General features: G+C 42.4%; 1 protein-coding gene across 1 annotated transcript; it reads left to right on the plus strand.

The window, feature by feature from the left end:
• Window positions 1–439: 439 nt before the first annotated feature.
• CMPK1 (cytidine/uridine monophosphate kinase 1) lies at window positions 440–15050 on the plus strand. Its single transcript, XM_032696408.1, has 6 exons — window positions 440–653; window positions 9389–9535; window positions 10399–10551; window positions 12048–12124; window positions 12220–12316; window positions 12777–15050. The coding sequence occupies exons 1-6, from the start codon at window positions 579–581 to the stop codon at window positions 12816–12818; spliced, it is 591 nt and encodes a 196-aa protein (XP_032552299.1). The 5' UTR covers window positions 440–578; the 3' UTR covers window positions 12819–15050.
• Window positions 15051–17241: the final 2191 nt, after the last annotated feature.

The raw sequence follows: 17241 nt of genomic DNA on the forward strand, positions 1-17241 counted from the left end.
CCTCGCGGACCAATCAGAGCGCGCGACCCGCCCCCTCCACCCGCTCCGGACCAATCGGCGCGCGGCGGGCGGACCGCCCGCTCGGCCAATCCGAGCGCGCCCCGGGCAAACCAACCGCCAGCGCGCGCGCAGGGGGTTTAAAAATGCCCTTAGCGGGGCGGGCAGCGCGCAGGCGCAGTGCGGTGGCGCTGTGGCGTTGCCATGGCAGCGCGGGGTGCTGCCGGGTCCTTCCCAGACCGGCTGTGGCGGGTGAACCGCGAACCGGCACCCCCGGGGCGGGCGAGCCGTGAGCCGGCGCTCCCGGTCCTGCTGCAGCGCCGCTCCCGCTTTGCCTGTTCCCAGCGGCTGTGCCGGTCCGTGAGCCCCGGCGGCGCCCACGTGTCCGCCCCGCCCCGCCCAGGACCCGGAAGCACTTTCCTGCCGCGGGGACAGCGCGGCGGTGGCTCCGCCACAGCCACAGCCCCGGTCACGGCCCCGGCCCCCGCCCCCGCCGCTCCCCGCCCGCCGCACGGCCGCCGCACGGCCGCCGCCCCGCCACCGCTGTCCTGCTGCTGCTCCGCCGCCGCCTCCTTCTCCTCATGAAGCCCGTCGTCGTCTTCGTCCTCGGCGGGCCCGGAGCGGGCAAGGGGACGCAGTGCGCTCGCATCGTGGAGGTGAGACGGGGGCACTGGTGGGGGCTCTGCGGGGCGGCCCCGAGGGGCTCTGGGAGGTGTCGGATCCCCCGCGGTGGGGTCCATGACCCTCCTTGCGGGGGTCGCTTGGGGCAGCGTGTCCTCCCCCGTACCTGCCCTGCGGTCTGGTCTCTTATGGAGCTGTCGTCCGCCCCCCGACCCTTGGAGGCGACAAATAAAAATAACTGACCCACATCTCCCCGTTAGCGGGTGAAGTGGTGGGGCAGCCCCCACTGCTGCCCCTGTCAGGCCGCCTAGCCTTTATCCCTTCTCCTGCCTTTTCCCTCAGCCCCGCGGGATCCCACTCCGCCGGTGGGTCTGCCTGCGCTGGCATCCGACTTGGGGACGCCCATTTGGGGTTTTTGTGGCCACTTCGGGGACACCCGCTTGGGGTCTGGATGCTGTCCCGCTGTGCCTTGGTGGAAGGGCGGGACAGCGGCCCTGGAGACATTCCCGGCTGCCCGGGGGGTGCTGCCTTGCCAGGCCGGTCCTGCAGCCCATCCCGGGTGAGTGGCTCTGTACACGTTGGCACGGCCACGTAGGTCGCTCAGATGCTCAGACTGCCGGTGTCGTGGCCTGGAAGTGGATCTGAGGTGTCCCACGGCGATTGGGAACACGTTGGCTTCACATGTGTGGGATCAAGGTCCGTGTCTTCTGAAGCCTGTCCCACAAATGTAACAGCTGGCACAGCAGGCATTGCAGGGTGTTGGCTTTCTGGCCCTGTGCCATCTCAGTAAATTGTAGAACTAAAATGTTAAAAATAGAATTAAAATTTGGTTCTGTGACAGAATACGCTAGAGGTCAAGGAGTGTCCTGATCCCATAGATCTCGTTCCTGCTTTTCAAAGAGGCTAAAACTGGCAGCATAATTTGACAAAGCTTTTGGTTATATTATCAGATTTTCAGTTCTCCAAATACATTTTTACAGCGCCCTGAGACAGTATCTAAGAAGGAACGGTGAATGCTGCATGGTGTAGTGCTGCCCTTTTAAAAACCAAAAACCACAGGGATAATTATACTGTATTCAGGTGGATAATTACGGAAGTAGTTAAGGCAGAATGCTTCCAAACATGTGTGTATGTTGGATTTGAAACAGCTCTTTGATTTTTTTTTTCTTCCATTTTTTTTTCTGAGCAGTTGCATGTATTTTTCTGATTAAAAGCCATGTAGGATCAAAGCTTATCCATCCCCTCACTGAAAGAAATGCCTAAGAACTGTGGTGATGCCCTTGTTCCTGAAACTATTGGTGGGAAAGAATCCCAGAACTCCTGGAATGGACACGCTGTGTGTGTTGTCTGTTCTGGTGGTGCCCTGGCAGTGCTGTTACAGTTTATCCACGCTGCTGTTACATCCCAGACCTCGGTATTGTATAACTGAGTTATGTGAATTTGGTCCAGACTGAAAAATGCCGTTATGACTTTAGTTCTGTAGGATTTCAACCTCAAATTACAGACTCGCATTCAAACCAGCATATTCATTAAATTAAATTGTGGCATGAAAGGTTCGTGGTGCTCATAAAGCCTTTTTGGTAAAGTCAAATTCAGCCTCTGGCACGCAGCAAATGAGCTTAAACTATAGGGGAATCTTGTAGGCTGTCATTAATGGCTTTCACCAAACCATTAGTGTAGCCTCAGGGCTGAAGTACCTTGTGTGTGGCTGCTGGCCTCTGTTTAGAAGTATAAATGCCTTTGGCTGGATAGGCTGATATAATTGGATGAAGACCACTTTATTAGGAGGAGTTCAAATGAGCCATTGCTGCTCAAATTGTATTTGCAGTTAGAAAGGAAAGATGGAAAAGAAAAATTTTGCTTGTACTGTATTTATTTTCTTCTCTAAGCCTGGAAAGGGAAATCCAAATTATAATAGTGCAAATTTGCTGTAGTTCTGCTAATCCTGTTCACTGCATGGAAAGAGGTTTATGGAAGTCAGTGGGCTGACAGTGGAAAGCACTCAGACCTGTTGACTCCCACAGACAGCCTTCCTGCTTGCTCAGATAGCTTCCACGGGAGTCACTGGCTAAAACTTGGGGGAGAGAAGGTCTGAAGTAGCTTGAGGGAGAGTTGGACTGATGCAAAGCTGCTGGAAAACTTAGGAAAAGCGGACAGGAGCGGGGAAGTGTGGGTGAAACACAGCAGAAGTACTGAAGAGCAGTGGCTTTTTTAAGCACAAATCCTCGGCCTGGCCCCTGGCAGCCCCCAGAGAGCCCTGGTGCAGGCGGGCAAAGGGACCTAACGTAGTCAGTGCTGTATTTAGGTTGAAAATGTGTTTTTATTTGTATTTTAAACCCTGTTGGCAGCTTGCCACAGAGAAAAGGGCCTGTAGCTGAGTCATAATAAACCTCATTCATCCTTGTTGTAAATGGACTGAACAATATTAGTTTACATTTGGAATGAATCTGACCCGGTATCTTGCTGTAAATCTGAAGGTTGTGCTGAACAAAAAGTCAGTATGAGCTATAAATATGTCTTGGGTGCTATTCATGCTGGAGATCTGGGACAGAGCCCATCACATGTGGAAGAAGTCTCATTTGGCTGAGGTGAGATCCTGTATTATTTTAACATCAAACTATTTTTATTAAAAACCAAGGGTGTCTGTGTTTTGTAGAGTAAGGGTGTTACGTTACTTAGTACCTTGGAATGATTTCTCAAAGAAGCGTTGTAATTGTTTTGCTGACTACACTTTACATTCCCAAAAAAGGGAGATGGGCATCCCGTGTTGTAGGTGAAATATGTATTTGTTAAGTACTAGCCTAAATCATGACTGCTCAGTATGTGTGTGCAAAATCCCTGACTCTAGAGAAGGCGTGTGTATTCATGCCAAACTTGGACCCGACTGGAGAAATGATTTGAGGGAAGAAGACATAATAACAAGCGGAAATGGGTATTGACACAGTGTAGGGAAGGGAACAGCAGGTGAGTGATTAGGACTCTTTATCTCCACAGATAAGGTTGGGTGAGACAGCTGAGCCAGGTTGGCTTTCCCCGGCACAGAGGGAAGGCTTGACTCTTGTATGTTCCACAAATGCACAGAATTGTCAGGGAAATGCAAATGCAGCAGAACTGCTGCTCCTCTGGAGCAGTTCCTCCTATTTAGGTAGGGATAAAGCAGAATTCCCTCTTAAGTTCTTATCCTCTCCCTTCCAGCTCTGCAGATTAACTCCTGAAACCTTCCACAGCTCTGTTAGGTGGAGCTTGGCATCATCTGGGACTGTTGTGTAGCTGTCGTGTGAGGCAGAATATTTGAGCGTGTAGTTGAGTGATGTCATTTGAATGCAGGTTCTTGCAATAACCTTCGTGCTTTCTACAGTGTATTTTCTGTGGCTGTGAGATAATTATGTGTGCATAGGACAAAATGAGTGAGTCTTATCGCTGACTTCTGAACTTTGCTTATGAAATCACGGTGGTAAAGTCAAGGGGAAAAAAAATATGTTTGTCAAATCTGCCCAAAATACGCTTTCTTGTACTTGAATTTTAAATCCTTACAGCCTTTGCCTGAGATGCAAAGCTCTTTGGTTGGTGCAAAGAAAAATAACTAAATCATTTGTTGTTATTTCAAGCAAGATTTGACTTGTATGTTTTGTCTTCTTTGTTTTAGCAAGGTGATCTGTAGGGATTTGGGGTATGCAAGACATCCCTTTATATGTGCCTAAAATATAATTCACCTCCACCACAACCCTATCCTGTATATTTGTGGTTAAATCTAAATTAATTCCACAGGGTGGGGTGCTGAGCCTTCTCCTTTTATAAGAGCATAAGTTAATATTCAAATAGAAAAAGCTGTTAAGTTGCTTTGGATATATGATAAGAAGATTTCTTAGGGTGAAGGAAACAATGCAAAGAGCAACTCATTGTATCAGAAACACTCCTCTGAAAGCAGGAGAGGATTTAGGTTTTGCTGTCATGTAAATTGTCTTCTGGAAGTCTGCTGAGAGACAGCATTAACTTCCTTGAAATAAATACTTTTTTTAATTGTTTGCTTTAAACTCAACTTCTGAAAGCTCTTTCATGAGTGTCTGATATTAGTATTCTTCTTAGCCTTGAGTTCTCATAGTTGTTTTTTGGAATAGGAATTTATATTTCTGAACTTTGGAGCTTTTTTTTCTTTTTTTTTTCTTTTTTTTTTTTAAATATGGTGAGTGATAATTTAAGTCTTCCCCCTGAAGATTTATCCCTGTATGCTTCCATTTTGCAGAACACTGGGTGTTGAATTTTGGACTTCCCCAACCATACTGGGTGCCTTTTATTGAGCTCAATCCTCCTGAAGCACTGGGGTGCTCTGTTTGCCCCCCTCTTCCCTGTGGGCACTGTCAGTGGGATCTCCTTTGTACATTTTGGTTTTGTTAATGTGGTTTTTTTTTTGTTTTTCTTCCCCCAGAGGCAAGAAGATATTTCAAACTAAGAAAATGTCTTAACTTTTTTTTATTTGGAATAAGCAGATGGAAGGTCTGCTACTGCATTATAATCTGTACCCCAAAGCTTTAATTGCCTGTGCTAACAGGACAAGCAAAGGCTTTCTAGGTTAAAAAAAAATATGAAGGTTGCAGGCTTCACATGGTCCTATTTTTATTTTAACTAGTTCTTGAATGGTGTACATAGCAAAAACTTTGGTTTTTTATTAAGGTTGCCCAAGATATGACAGGTCAGCAGTAGGGCAATAAAAGTTTGTATTTTATTTGTTTAAATCTTAAGCCCTGTGACTTTCATTTTCGAACTGACAATGATAAGCTAAGCTAGGAGTCAAGGTCAGAGGAGTAATTTGTGTTTCTCTTGCTTTCTGCTCCCTTAAGGAAGTCTCAAGCTGTGTGTTTAGTGGAGAGATGTGCTGCTGGACCCCACAGGGCTGAATCAGAAATAAACGCTGTGCCCCTTGAAAGGGGTCTGTGTCAGGAGTCTTTGTGGCAGCTGCCGCTCACCACTGATCCTTTCTTGCTGCCTCGACATTGCCAGGGCAGACTCTGCCTGATTCCAGCCTGACACAGATATGACTCATGTATTTTCACTTCTATTCATCTGTTTATTGCATTTACCGAAAACAAAGCATGTTCTGTCTGTGGAGTGGAAGTTGCAAATCCTGGCTGACAGGAGAAAGCTGGAAGGGCTGTGGGACGGGAGAGAAGGGCATCCCAGGGAGGCTGCGGTCTCGGGTTGTCATTTGGAGATGTGGAGCGCGCAGCCTGCGTGTCCCAGTTTGTCCTGCTGCCTGGGGACTGAGTGAGCAGGCCACTGTGAGACAAACAAGTGAGCAGTGCCCTGCTCTGCTCTATCCAGTGCTGCTGAGTCCTGTTCTGAGGAACACTGCTGTGGTGGGATTGATGGAAACTTGAGCTTGCCTTCCCGCTTCACTGGGATGAATTTTTTTTTTTCTTTTACTTGTTATGTTTTATTTTTTTTATTTTTTTAAAGCAAAGGTGGAAGATGTCTAGAGTAGCGCTGAAGGCAGAACTTTTTGATTCACAGTTGATTTTTGTATGTTTTGAATTATGGTTCTCCTAACATAAAAATAGTTTTAAAAATAATGAGAACTAGTGCAATAGCAACTTAGTGATTTTAGAACAGCATTCCAGTCTGCTAGCATAGCAGAAGACATTATCTCTGAAACATTTTGGAAGAGTTAATTCCATATTTTCTTTTTTCTTCTTTGTAATCTCAAAATCTGTCCGGATTTTAGGTGCTTGGTGTCTGAGTATTTGGAAATTTTTTTTAAGCTAGTTTCTCTTCAAGTCTCCCTTTCAGTCTGACATTACGCATCCTGCAAGAACTGGAGAAACTGCTTTTTCATTGTTTGGCAACCACAGTCCTGCTCCCTTTTTGATTGCAGAGGAGAAGGATTAGGCAGTAGTGGCAACAAGTCACGTTCTGGGGATTACACCAAGATGGACTTGGCACTGCTGGAAAGTCCTGCTGGCACAAGGCAAACCTTGTCAAGACACAAAAGTGTTTTGACCCTTGCAGTCACATCACAGCCCCTTCTGTGAGCTCTTGGAGTTGTGATGATTTGCCCCAATTCAGGACACTTGCTGAGGGTTTATCTCACCTAAGATGAAAGAAAACTTTGTGCCCTGAATGCCTTGATTAAAACTGGCAAGAGTAGCTCGAGTGCCACATCTCTGAAGCCTTCTGTGTGTGAGCAGCAGCCAAGCCGTTCTCCCTGCTTGTTTGCATTGTTTAAACCGACATGTTTTCCTTGGCTCTTGGCTCATTACAGTTAACAAATAGATGTTTTGCCCCTGAAGGAGAGATTTGTTTTTCTTATTGCCTGGTTAAGCCATTCTGAAGGTTACTCTTGAATACAATTTATTATTATCTAAAACAAGTCTGTTTGTACAACAGCACTTTAAAACACTTCTGTCTTTTCCTTCCCAGTTTGGCTGTTAAAAACTACTTTAGTTTGCTGTTGCAAAAGACAGAATTCCAAAAATTGTCTGACTCAATTTTGTTTTCATGCATGAAAAGGGAAATGCCAAGGAAAATTAAGTGGTTTGGTAATCCTCTAAAACTGAAGGGATTATATTTTCCTCCTGTTTTCTCCTTTGTAGAAATTTGATGTTAAAAAAATCACTGTTCTTTAACTTCAGCAAGAAGAACTAGATGTTAATTTAGTTCTTCAGCAGAGTAATGTTTCGTGCTTATAAGGAAAGATTTATTCTGGTTTATGGCTTCTGTAGGTCATAGTTAATATTTAGATTTGCAATTAAGTAGGCATATCCAAATGCAATGCACATTAAAGCAGGAGTACAGTGAGCTTACAGAGAATGTCTGGAACAGTGAAGCTTTTTCTTCACAGTTATTTACAGTAAAATCTTGCTTCTTTTTTTTGCCAACTGTGTACAGTTTTGGAGATTGGGGTAATTATATCCCTTCTTAAATTATGACTGTGGCAGAACTAACTTGCCATGCTTTTGTGGGTGAAATTGGAAAGCAACTGAAATGTTTTAGAGTCACTTAGTGGGTTGTGTAATATTTCTGTTGTACCTAGTCCAGTAGCCAAGTTTTTAGTCCCAAGCTCACAGCCTCACGAAGTGTGTAGTCACATTATTATGCCTCTCAGACACCTTGTTTGAAATTTGCTTTGGGTGTTGCTGCAGCCAAACTGCTAACCCTGAAGTTTTTTGCTGTTGCTTTTGTTTTGTGTAAAAACTTTAAGATGAGAATGTGTATGTGTGCTCTTGGATATCCAGCTAGCTTGGGTAATAACTAAGGAGATGTCTTTATTGCCTGTTTTTATGGACTATCGAGGAGCATAGTACACATGGTTAGTTTTCTTGTGGTGTTAAATGAGCTGAGAAAAATGATAGTTTTGTGCTCTGAAATTTCCTTTATAACAATGCCTTTCTCTTTGGTAGGAATATATTTTTATGCCTGCAGTAGGTGTCTATTTACAGTGATAAATGCCTGAGAAATTCAAGTGTAATAAATACTTTTCATTGGTATTTTGTATTAGTGACTTTTTTTAGCTGTAGTTTGAGGTGAAAGAGAAGAGCAATGGTGTGTGTGCTGTTCTCCTGCATGCTGCCATCAGATTGATGATCTGAACCTGATCTCTCTGCTCTTTCTGTTTACTGTACACGGCTGACAGAGGGTGGCACCAGTGTAGCTGTTTTACCTTCATCTGCCACGTCATCCTTAGGAAGAAAGCACTGTCCTCTTCAAGGGCTGCCCTGAGTTTGTCATGTTCATCCCAGGAAAGGAGGTAGCAGGGGCAGGCGTGGAGGAGTGGGTTTGGAGGAGTAGTGCAGGAGGTCTTTTTGTGCAGTTGCCGTCTTAGAGATGATTTCACCAAGGTGGAGGTGGAAATTGGTGCCAGAGCCACAACAGGAACATAAGGATTTCTGACTTATGCTTGGGATATTACTCCAGCTCCAAAGGACCTGGAATCACCTCATCTGCTTTTCTTTAAGTAGGTAATTAGACAAAATTATTGTGTTGTCTTGTTTCCAAAGATAACAAGATTGCCTTTGAAAGCCATACGCAAATACCTGACCAAAGCCCTCTTGAGCATTTTACTCAGGGATGTCCAGTTCTGGGCCCTTCACTCCAAGAAAGACATTGAGGTGCTGGAGCATGTCCAGAGAAGGGCAACAAAGCTGGTGAAGGGTTTAGAGAGCAAGTCCTATGGGGAGCAGCTGAGAGAGCTGGCAGGGCCTTTAACCTGGAGAAAAGGAGGCTCAAGGGAGACCTTGTCACTCTCTCTACAATTACCTGAAAGGAGATTGTACCAAAGTGGGATCGACCTCTTCTCCCAAGCAACTAGCGACAGGACAAGAGGAAATGGCCTCAAGCTGCACCAAGGGAGGTTCAGGTTGGAGACATCAGGAAGAATTTCATCACTGAAATGGATGTCAGGCATTGGAACAGGCTGCCCAGGGAAGTGGTGGAGTCGCCATCCGTGGAAGTGTTCAAGAAATGACTGTATGTGGCACTTAGTGCTATGGTTTAGTTGACATGATGGTGTTTGGTCAAAGGTTGGACTTGATGATCTTGGAGGTCTTTTCCAGCTTTAATGATTCTATGATTCTATGGCTGTGCTTTCCATGCATAGTATGCTATATTGTCAGACTGCTCACTGAAGAGCAAATAGATCCATCACCAGCAAGATGCTGTTCCTTGTGTTTTTCTGTTGCAATGCAAAGATAAATAGGGTTGACACTGTTGCCTGATGTTAACCTTGCACATGTCCAAACTGAAGGCATCCTGTGCCTGTTTGTTTTGCATGTTCCAGAAATACGGCTACACGCACCTTTCTGCCGGTGACCTCCTCCGGGACGAGCGGAAAAGGCCGGGCTCACAGTATGGAGAACTCATTGAGAACTACATTAAGGAGGGGGAAATTGTACCAGTTGAAATAACGATCAGCTTGCTGAAGAGGGTAAGGAAAGGGCTGTTTCCTTGCAGGGTCACTCCTGCAGACTAAGCAACAAAGCAGTGGCTGTGTTCTGAGAGAGCTACCTTTCCTCCAGTGCGAGTACTGTGAGCTGGCAGACATGTAGGTGCTTCTCTCAGCAACCATTTGTGTTTCTTTCTGACTGCTGGAGAGGTAATGTCCTCTGATACCTGTGGATCTGTGAGAAGGGATTATTTTTATTTTATTTTATTTTTTAGTAGCTCTAGGGAAATCAGTGAAACTGTATTTTTTTATTTCCCCCATTAGCTGTTGACCCTCTTGGTCTGGATGGTCATATTTGATTGGAGGGTAGAGGCCTTAAAGGCACTAAGATTTGTAAGTTTTATCAAAATAGATAGTCAGGTGAAGGAGAAGAGCATCTACTGATGTTCTTGTGGAAGGATAAGCTCCAGCCTTTATCCTTATGACATGTCCATGAAAACAGTGAGAGTACCTCCTTTAAGAAAGAAAAGGCTTCTGTTATTCATGGCACTACATTTTTCTGGAGCTTTTCTGCTGGAATTAATTCTAGATCAGGAATGTTTTGATGTCTTATTGTGTAGCAACACTTTCCAGTATCTTGTGGAAAGTCAACTTTAAAGCTGGGATTGTGTTAGGAGATTTTGAGCTTTATGAACTAATTAATTCAGTGTGAACAATAGCTACGTTGGTGCATCAGTGAACTAATTAGCACGCATTGAAGGTGAAACAAAAATACATTTTGTAAATCTGCAATAATCCCGAGATAAATGCTTTTCAACTTACCATGTCAACATTTGGGGGTAAATTAATAAGTAGATAAATCAGTGTATGTGTGGGAGACTGTGAATTGAATTATCTTTTATCAGGCTATGGATCAAACAATGGCTGCCAATTCCCAGAAGAACAAGTTTTTGATTGATGGATTTCCCAGGAATGAAGATAATCTTCAAGGCTGGAATAAGACTATGGATGGAAAGGCGGATGTTTCCTTTGTTCTCTTTTTTGATTGTGACAATGAGGTAAAGAAGTGTGTCATTCTGTAACTTCCTTTCTTGCAATATTGTGAGAATCATTCAGGAAGAAAATTAAACTCTGTCAGGTAGAATGGGCTAGTTTAAGAGTAGAAGGAAAACTTGGCCTGTGATTTGGAAGGATTTTTTGGCAACTTGTTTATACAGATGAAGAGCTGCATGTTTATTGAAATAGGCAGCTGATGACTCTTGGTCTAATCATATGTGAATAAATTATTTTGAAGAAGTACTTCAGGTAATTGCATTCTTAAAGAAAATTTATCAAAACTTTAAATACCTTTTACAAAATTATTTGGTTACTTTTCAGAAAATATTACTCTGTTTACTCTTAGTAATTTGTTGTTTAGTCCAAAATGAACTTGATACAATGTCTGCTTTAATTCTAAAGTGCAGCAGCAATCTTTATTTTCATAGTAACTAGCTGTGCTATGGGATAGTAGTAATCAATGTTCTATTCAGCAAGTCATTAGATTACAAGGGCATTTTGACAGTGATGCATTATATTCATTTAACAAGTGCCATGATATGCTGTCTTTTTAATATGTCAGTGCCCTTGAGGCATAACATAAAACTGATATAAGAATCCCAGCACCTTAAACTGACTTCTTTTCCTTTTCTCCAACTTCCTGAGGTTTTGTTGCATTTTTTTAAACTTATTTGCATTTATTTTTTAATCTGAACACATAAGGGTGTTTTTTTTCTATTCAAAATCTTAAATAAGATTATTTTTTTCAATTGGTGAGGAGTTAATTTGGGATTCTGATTTTTTTTTTTTTGCTAGATCTAAAAATAGACAGTGCCTACGTGATCTTCTTGGTTTTTTTTTTTTTTTTTTTTACTATGGTTGCATTCTGTAAGAAAAAGTAATTTTTAACCATTGTCCTCTTGCATCAGTAGGATAAATGTGTTCATGAGGTGGCCATGTGTCAGCTTTGCTTATTTAACTTTAGGTTTAAAAACTTAGTCCATTGGGAAGCTTTTAACTTTCTTCACTTTTTTACTTGCATTTTGAAGTCCTTGTTATAGTGATGCCAAATAAGAACATTTTACCCGACAATAACTTAGTTTTGTCAGTTTGCCTTACAAAAGAACATACAGTGACTTTCAGGCAGGCATATATTAGCAATCTCATTTGACGTGCTGCTTTTTTCAGAAAGCCTGAGCACGCCCTTGAAAATCTGATAATCTTCTTCTTTAAATGTCTTAGGTTGGAGACCCAGTCAAACCACAAAGCTTGATGTTACTTTTACTTCCTCTGACCCCAAACCCATTTTAATAAACTGATGAAGTGTAAAGCTACCATCCTTTTCCTCTGGAAGAATCTAACTTTCCCTGTGAGTTCTGATTACCTCCACCAGATCTGGACAGTATCTTGTTTCTCGGGCCTATTTAGAAGTTCAGGGTCTTTGTTTTGTTCCTGCTTTCGAGATGGCACTTTGTGTTCTTGGTTTTAATCATCCTTTTGATGTGTTTTTTTCTTGTAGATCTGTATTGGCCGCTGTCTTGAAAGAGGCAAGAGCAGTGGCAGGAGTGATGATAATCGGGAGAGCCTGGAAAAGAGGTACTGTCTTCAAAACTTTTCAGTTCCCTTCTGTTTGTGTTTTGCTATGTAATGTGGTGTTTTTTTCTTTTTTTCTTCCCTGTGCTTTCTCCTAGAATTCATACATACCTGCAGTCCACTAAGCCTATCATAGATTTGTATGAGAGAATGGGAAAAGTCAGAAAAGTGGATGCCTCTAAATCTGTTGATGAAGTAAGTGTATAAGGCAAAAAACTATGGGGATGGCAGTGGCAGGGTACATATTTTTGGCCCTCTTCTGAGATGTGTTTATGTGTGATTAGTGTGCTAATTAAGCACTGATGTGTATTACTGAGGGAGGTTGTGGAACTCTCGTTTTGACTCTGGACGAACCGAATGAGATGTGAATAACTTTAGGAAATTGATTAGTTCTGCTTGAACATGAGCTCAACTAAACAGATTTTCAATGTTTCTGGGTTTAAGTGCCTTGCCTTTTTCATTTTCATGAGCTTTTGCTCTTCTGAAGTAGTGTTGCTCTTCTGTCTGGTGCCAATTTCACTCTTAAAGAATTACTCTGAATGTTCTGAAAAACCCTATATATTTTTAAAATGCCGTCAAATACTATTTATGTTGGTTTGACTTGAAGTAACTGTTTAACGCTTCATAAAATTAATATTCTTCTTTATCTTTTTAGGTGTTTGAAAAAGTTGTACAAATTTTCGACAAAGAAGGCTAATTCCCTGCTTGAAACTTCATTTAAACTTGTGCTTGAATCTTGCTTGAATAGCTGCTACTGCAGTCCACTCTTTGTAATTATTTTAAAAGATTTTTTTTTTTTTTTTCACATATCTAATGATGATTGTAAAAGCAGTTAATTAGAAATTGATCTGTTTTTTTTTAAATAGGAAATCATTTCTTGTGGCTATAGTATACAAATTTCAGGGTTCTCCGTTAGTAGAAGTCCAGTTACTCACATGGCAGAATCACAGTTAGTACATCTCTCTGAAGAAACTATTTATTCTGTCACAGTTCTGTACCTGTCATGGGCAGGCAGCCCTTTTTAGTCCTTACTGCCATACACCTATTTTTATTTTTTTTTTTTTTAAGGATTAACTGAACAGCAGCATTAAGCAATGAAGGACCCATGTGCCCTTGTTTGTTTTTTGGATGCTTGGACCAAATTTAGCAAGTTTTTTCGGTTGGTTTTTTTTCAAAATATAATTTTGTCAAAAAGTCACTGATGTCCCTAAACATGAATTCTGGAAGTCAAGCTACAGTTAATATGAGAATCTGTTTTAGCAGTTCTCAAAGAACTATTAAATATGCTTTTCAGGAATAGACATACAGAATACTTTATGGAAAGTGGTGCTTTCTTATGACTCTGGATGTAAACTGTCTTCTAAGTTCTTGAGTACCTGGATGACTTGGCTCTGGGATTTACCTTGTTTTCATTTGCAAAAGATTAAGAAAGTCAATTTAATATTTCAATGCTCATTTACTTTAAATTATAGTTATATTCTTTATTACAGCATGGTCTTCACAGGATGGCAAAGCTCTTAAGTAGTGTAGTAAAAGCAAAATCTTCTAACAGTTCTGTCTTAGGTAACAAGTGGAAGGGATTGTTCTTTATTATTGCTGAAATACTGTGTTACCAAATGCTTTAAGGTTTGTTACCTGGGGAAATATTTTTATGGTTAAACTAGTGAATTTGTTTCCCTAAAAATGTATCATTTTAATAGCTGTTTGTTTGAGAAGTTTGTAAATTATTGCACTTTTGTTACAATGTGGTCAGCTGAGGGGAAGATAACTGCAGAAAATGTTTCATTCCCTTAAACAGATTGAGTCCTGCTTCACCATGTTCTCTTGGAGTAGCCAAGTACAGTCAACAGCAATAGCTGGGATAAGCAGAGAACTAATTGAAACAAACTGGTTTAAATGTTTGCACAGATGTGGTGCAATTTTGTCTTTTGTTTAACCTTCTCTCTCCCCTGTATAGCATGCATGGGTCTGTGGGGGCCCACCCATGCATTCCTTGCATGCCCTGAGCTTCCACTGAAGGCTTGAAGGATGAGAGTTTTAACTAATTTTAGTGATGGAGTGGTTCTTCCTACATTAACTGACGCTCTAATTGGTTTGTGATATGCTAATTACACGGAACGGCAATTTGGAAATCTTGACGTTCAGCTTTTCTTTAGTGACGACTTTCTCCATTTAGGAAAAGGTTTAAATTATGCCTGGCTTCTAATTAGAATCAGATGTGTTGGTCCTCATCCTGCAGTCAGGTCTGTGCAGGCAGATTTGTATTTGCAGGAATTCTCGTCTCGCTGAGGTTGTCGAGGCTGCTGGTCTGGGGACGAGATGGGTACAGAAACAAAGGGTAAACTCCAGTAGCTTTTCCAGTCTGGTAGGAGTTCAGACAATGGACTGGGCACAAATAGCTGTTTACTACTGCAGAATATATGGACCATGACTACTTTTGTGAGTGTGGGAGGCTGATGCTTTCACTGCGAGTTTCCCCTTAAAAAAAAAAAAAAGAAAACGTGGTATTTAGTTCTTACTATAAAAGTATGCTGACATAGGATAGGATCCAGCAAAACTGCATGTTTTGATATGAAGGTTAGAATCAGGGTTTTTCAAAAAATATTTCAAATAGGATTCTTTAATCCAGTTAGATTTAATTATCTTTTGTTTCTAAGTTATTGGTTTTTACAAGTTCTGTTCACAATAGAATATCCATTTTCTTTCATCCTACACTTTTCTGTGTATTTAAGTGCTGAAACAAAAATAACCTTTGGAGCAAGTTTTAGAAAAAAAACCCCAATGTTTTGGCAGTATTGAATTCGGAGTGGATTGTAATGTGTCTGTGCAAGGACTAGAGTTTTTGTCATTTTATTTATTAAAGATGCCATTAAATGTGTTACCACTTCTTCCAAGTTGGACTTATGATTGAAATAAAGATTAAATGCAATATGCCAATGTGTTGTGTCCATTTAGCAGCAAAACTGTATAAAGAATTTGAGGAGATCCAATAAACTCTCTTCTGTGGCTTAATGAGTACTTGGATACCTGTCACAAAGGATATTTTTCATATATATCTGTCTATATAAAGTGAGTTTTTTATTAGCATTACATACTTCACTTGGCTGCAGACACACAGGTATGTGTATAAAAGTTATAAAAGCTCAGTTTTCACCGTGAAAACTGAAGTCCTGAAGACCCTGTTAGGCAGAGGATAAGACCAGGAAATTGCCTGGGGAATTGGTACCTTTTCTTAGTTATGTAGGTTTATCAGATGACTCTGTTTGTATAGTTGTGCAGTGGTAATTCATTTGGCACATCTGTGAAGGAAAAGGGGCTAGAAGTGGTCTAGGAAACACAAACCTGTTGTGCAGCTGCTGTTGGGAGACGCTTTTTGTCTTGGTTTCTCGTGCTTCCTTGCCCAGTCACCAGCTGATCTGAATGCCATTCTGCTGCTTTGCATCACATGCCTATGTGCTGTACTCCAGGCTGTGTTCTTAAAGGAGATTGGCACAGCATAATATTCTTTATAAAAGAAACCGAGAGAGTGCCAGGCTGATTTTAAAGTAACCCATTTTGTGTAAAGGCTTGTCACAAAATGGGTTGTTTTGTCACATGTAGCTTCCCAGTAAACAACATGTTGGACTTGGAATCATAGAATAACTTATGTTGGAAAAGACTTCTGAGATCATGGAATCCAATCCTTCCAACTTGAAACCTTACTCTGGGAAGATTTGCAGAGCTGGCCTGAAAGGGGTGGGTAAAGCAGGGGATTTTCCAGCAGTGGTAGGTATCTTTCTGCTGGTAAAACCTCACAGACCAAACTCTTGCTGGAACCTCACCCTGAGGTCGTAGCATGTCCTCAGGGACTGACTGACAGGGAGGGGCAAAGCTCCCCATCAAATTAGCGCCTTCTGGACAGACATTTTCTGTTAAGTGTCCCTCTGTGGGAGTGGGGGCAGGCAGAGAAGACCATAAGCACGCAGCTGAGGATTGCCTCAGTGTAAGATACTCCCCACCAGCAACATTTATCCTTAATGAGAAGAGCTGGCTCATGAGGGTGTTCCAAGGTCTTGTGGAAAATTCTGTGTCTTACAACAGTGGGGACATCTATGTGCTGCTGCCCAGGCTGAACTGGGGAGAAGGGGAGAGTTAAATGGAAAAAACCCTCAGTTCAGACCGGAGCTGCCAACTGTCGTTACCGGTTGGCAGTTTGTAGCTGCCAGCATTTAGGAAAGTTGCAGCTTAGGGGATTACTTTTCTGCTTAGTTTGAGGTTCAGTACCAGTTCGGTCCCTGTTGTGACACAGATGTCTCTGAAGGCTGCGATCTGTGACGGCTCCCCTGGCCTTGTGCTCGGGTGGGGAGGGCAACACTTGGCTCCTGGGCACAATCAGGTTATTTCTTCAAGATGTGGTACAGCAGGACTTGGAGACCGGGGGGCTGTGCTTTGGAGAGCTGGGGCTGTGCCCTTGCCACAGCCCAAAGATCCCAGGGGTTAACAGCTGATAATGGAAACTGCGAGACAGTGTGAAGAGGATTCGGCTGATCAGGTAACAAAGGAGACAGTAACAGAAATACTAATACTTGGTTTCATATAGCAGCACTGCACACACTCTTTTGATCTGCAGAGGTTTATAAACCTTCCGGTGGAGATAGGGGAGCATGGATGAATTTAATCTTGCAGCTCTGCTGTTTTTCATGGATTGCTTAGTTTAAGATGGTGGTTTTCAGTCTGTGGTCTGTAGAGTATTTCTGTTGGTAACAATAGGCGTCTTTATTGAGTCTTCTAATCTGCTCAGCTGAAGTATGCTCTATCCTCTTTGCTTTCTGCCTTTTAATGCCTTTTCTTTACGTTTGTGAATTGCAGATGTTCTTTGGGATAGGGAAGGGAGTGTGCTTACCAATCTCTCTGTGTCGTGCAAAATAAAGAAAATCCTTAAACCTTCAGCTGGAGCAACCTGAACATATTTCTGACATGAACTTGGCACATAAGCTGTTACAAAACCAACATTGCACATTGCTTTTTTTTTTTTTTCCCCAACTACAGAAAATCTGTGTAGTACCTCTGCTCTTTTCTCCTGTGAGTCAGATCAGCTGTGTCTGTCTATGCTCCAGCACAGTGCTTAGCAGCAGTTGCAC

This window comes from Chiroxiphia lanceolata, chromosome 9 (assembly GCF_009829145.1).
Source record: "Chiroxiphia lanceolata isolate bChiLan1 chromosome 9, bChiLan1.pri, whole genome shotgun sequence".
In the NCBI taxonomy this organism is placed as follows: domain Eukaryota; kingdom Metazoa; phylum Chordata; class Aves; order Passeriformes; family Pipridae; genus Chiroxiphia; species Chiroxiphia lanceolata.

Excerpts from the sequence above, each read along its gene's own strand:
- CMPK1 (XM_032696408.1), top strand. The coding sequence starts at position 579 with ATGAAGCCCGTCGTCGTCTTCGTCCTCGGCGGGCCCGGAGCGGGCAAG. Across the intron at positions 654-9,388 it reads AGTGCGCTCGCATCGTGGAG|AAATACGGCTACACGCACCT; the intron begins GTGAGACGGGGG and ends TGCATGTTCCAG. Across the intron at positions 9,536-10,398 it reads CGATCAGCTTGCTGAAGAGG|GCTATGGATCAAACAATGGC; the intron begins GTAAGGAAAGGG and ends ATCTTTTATCAG.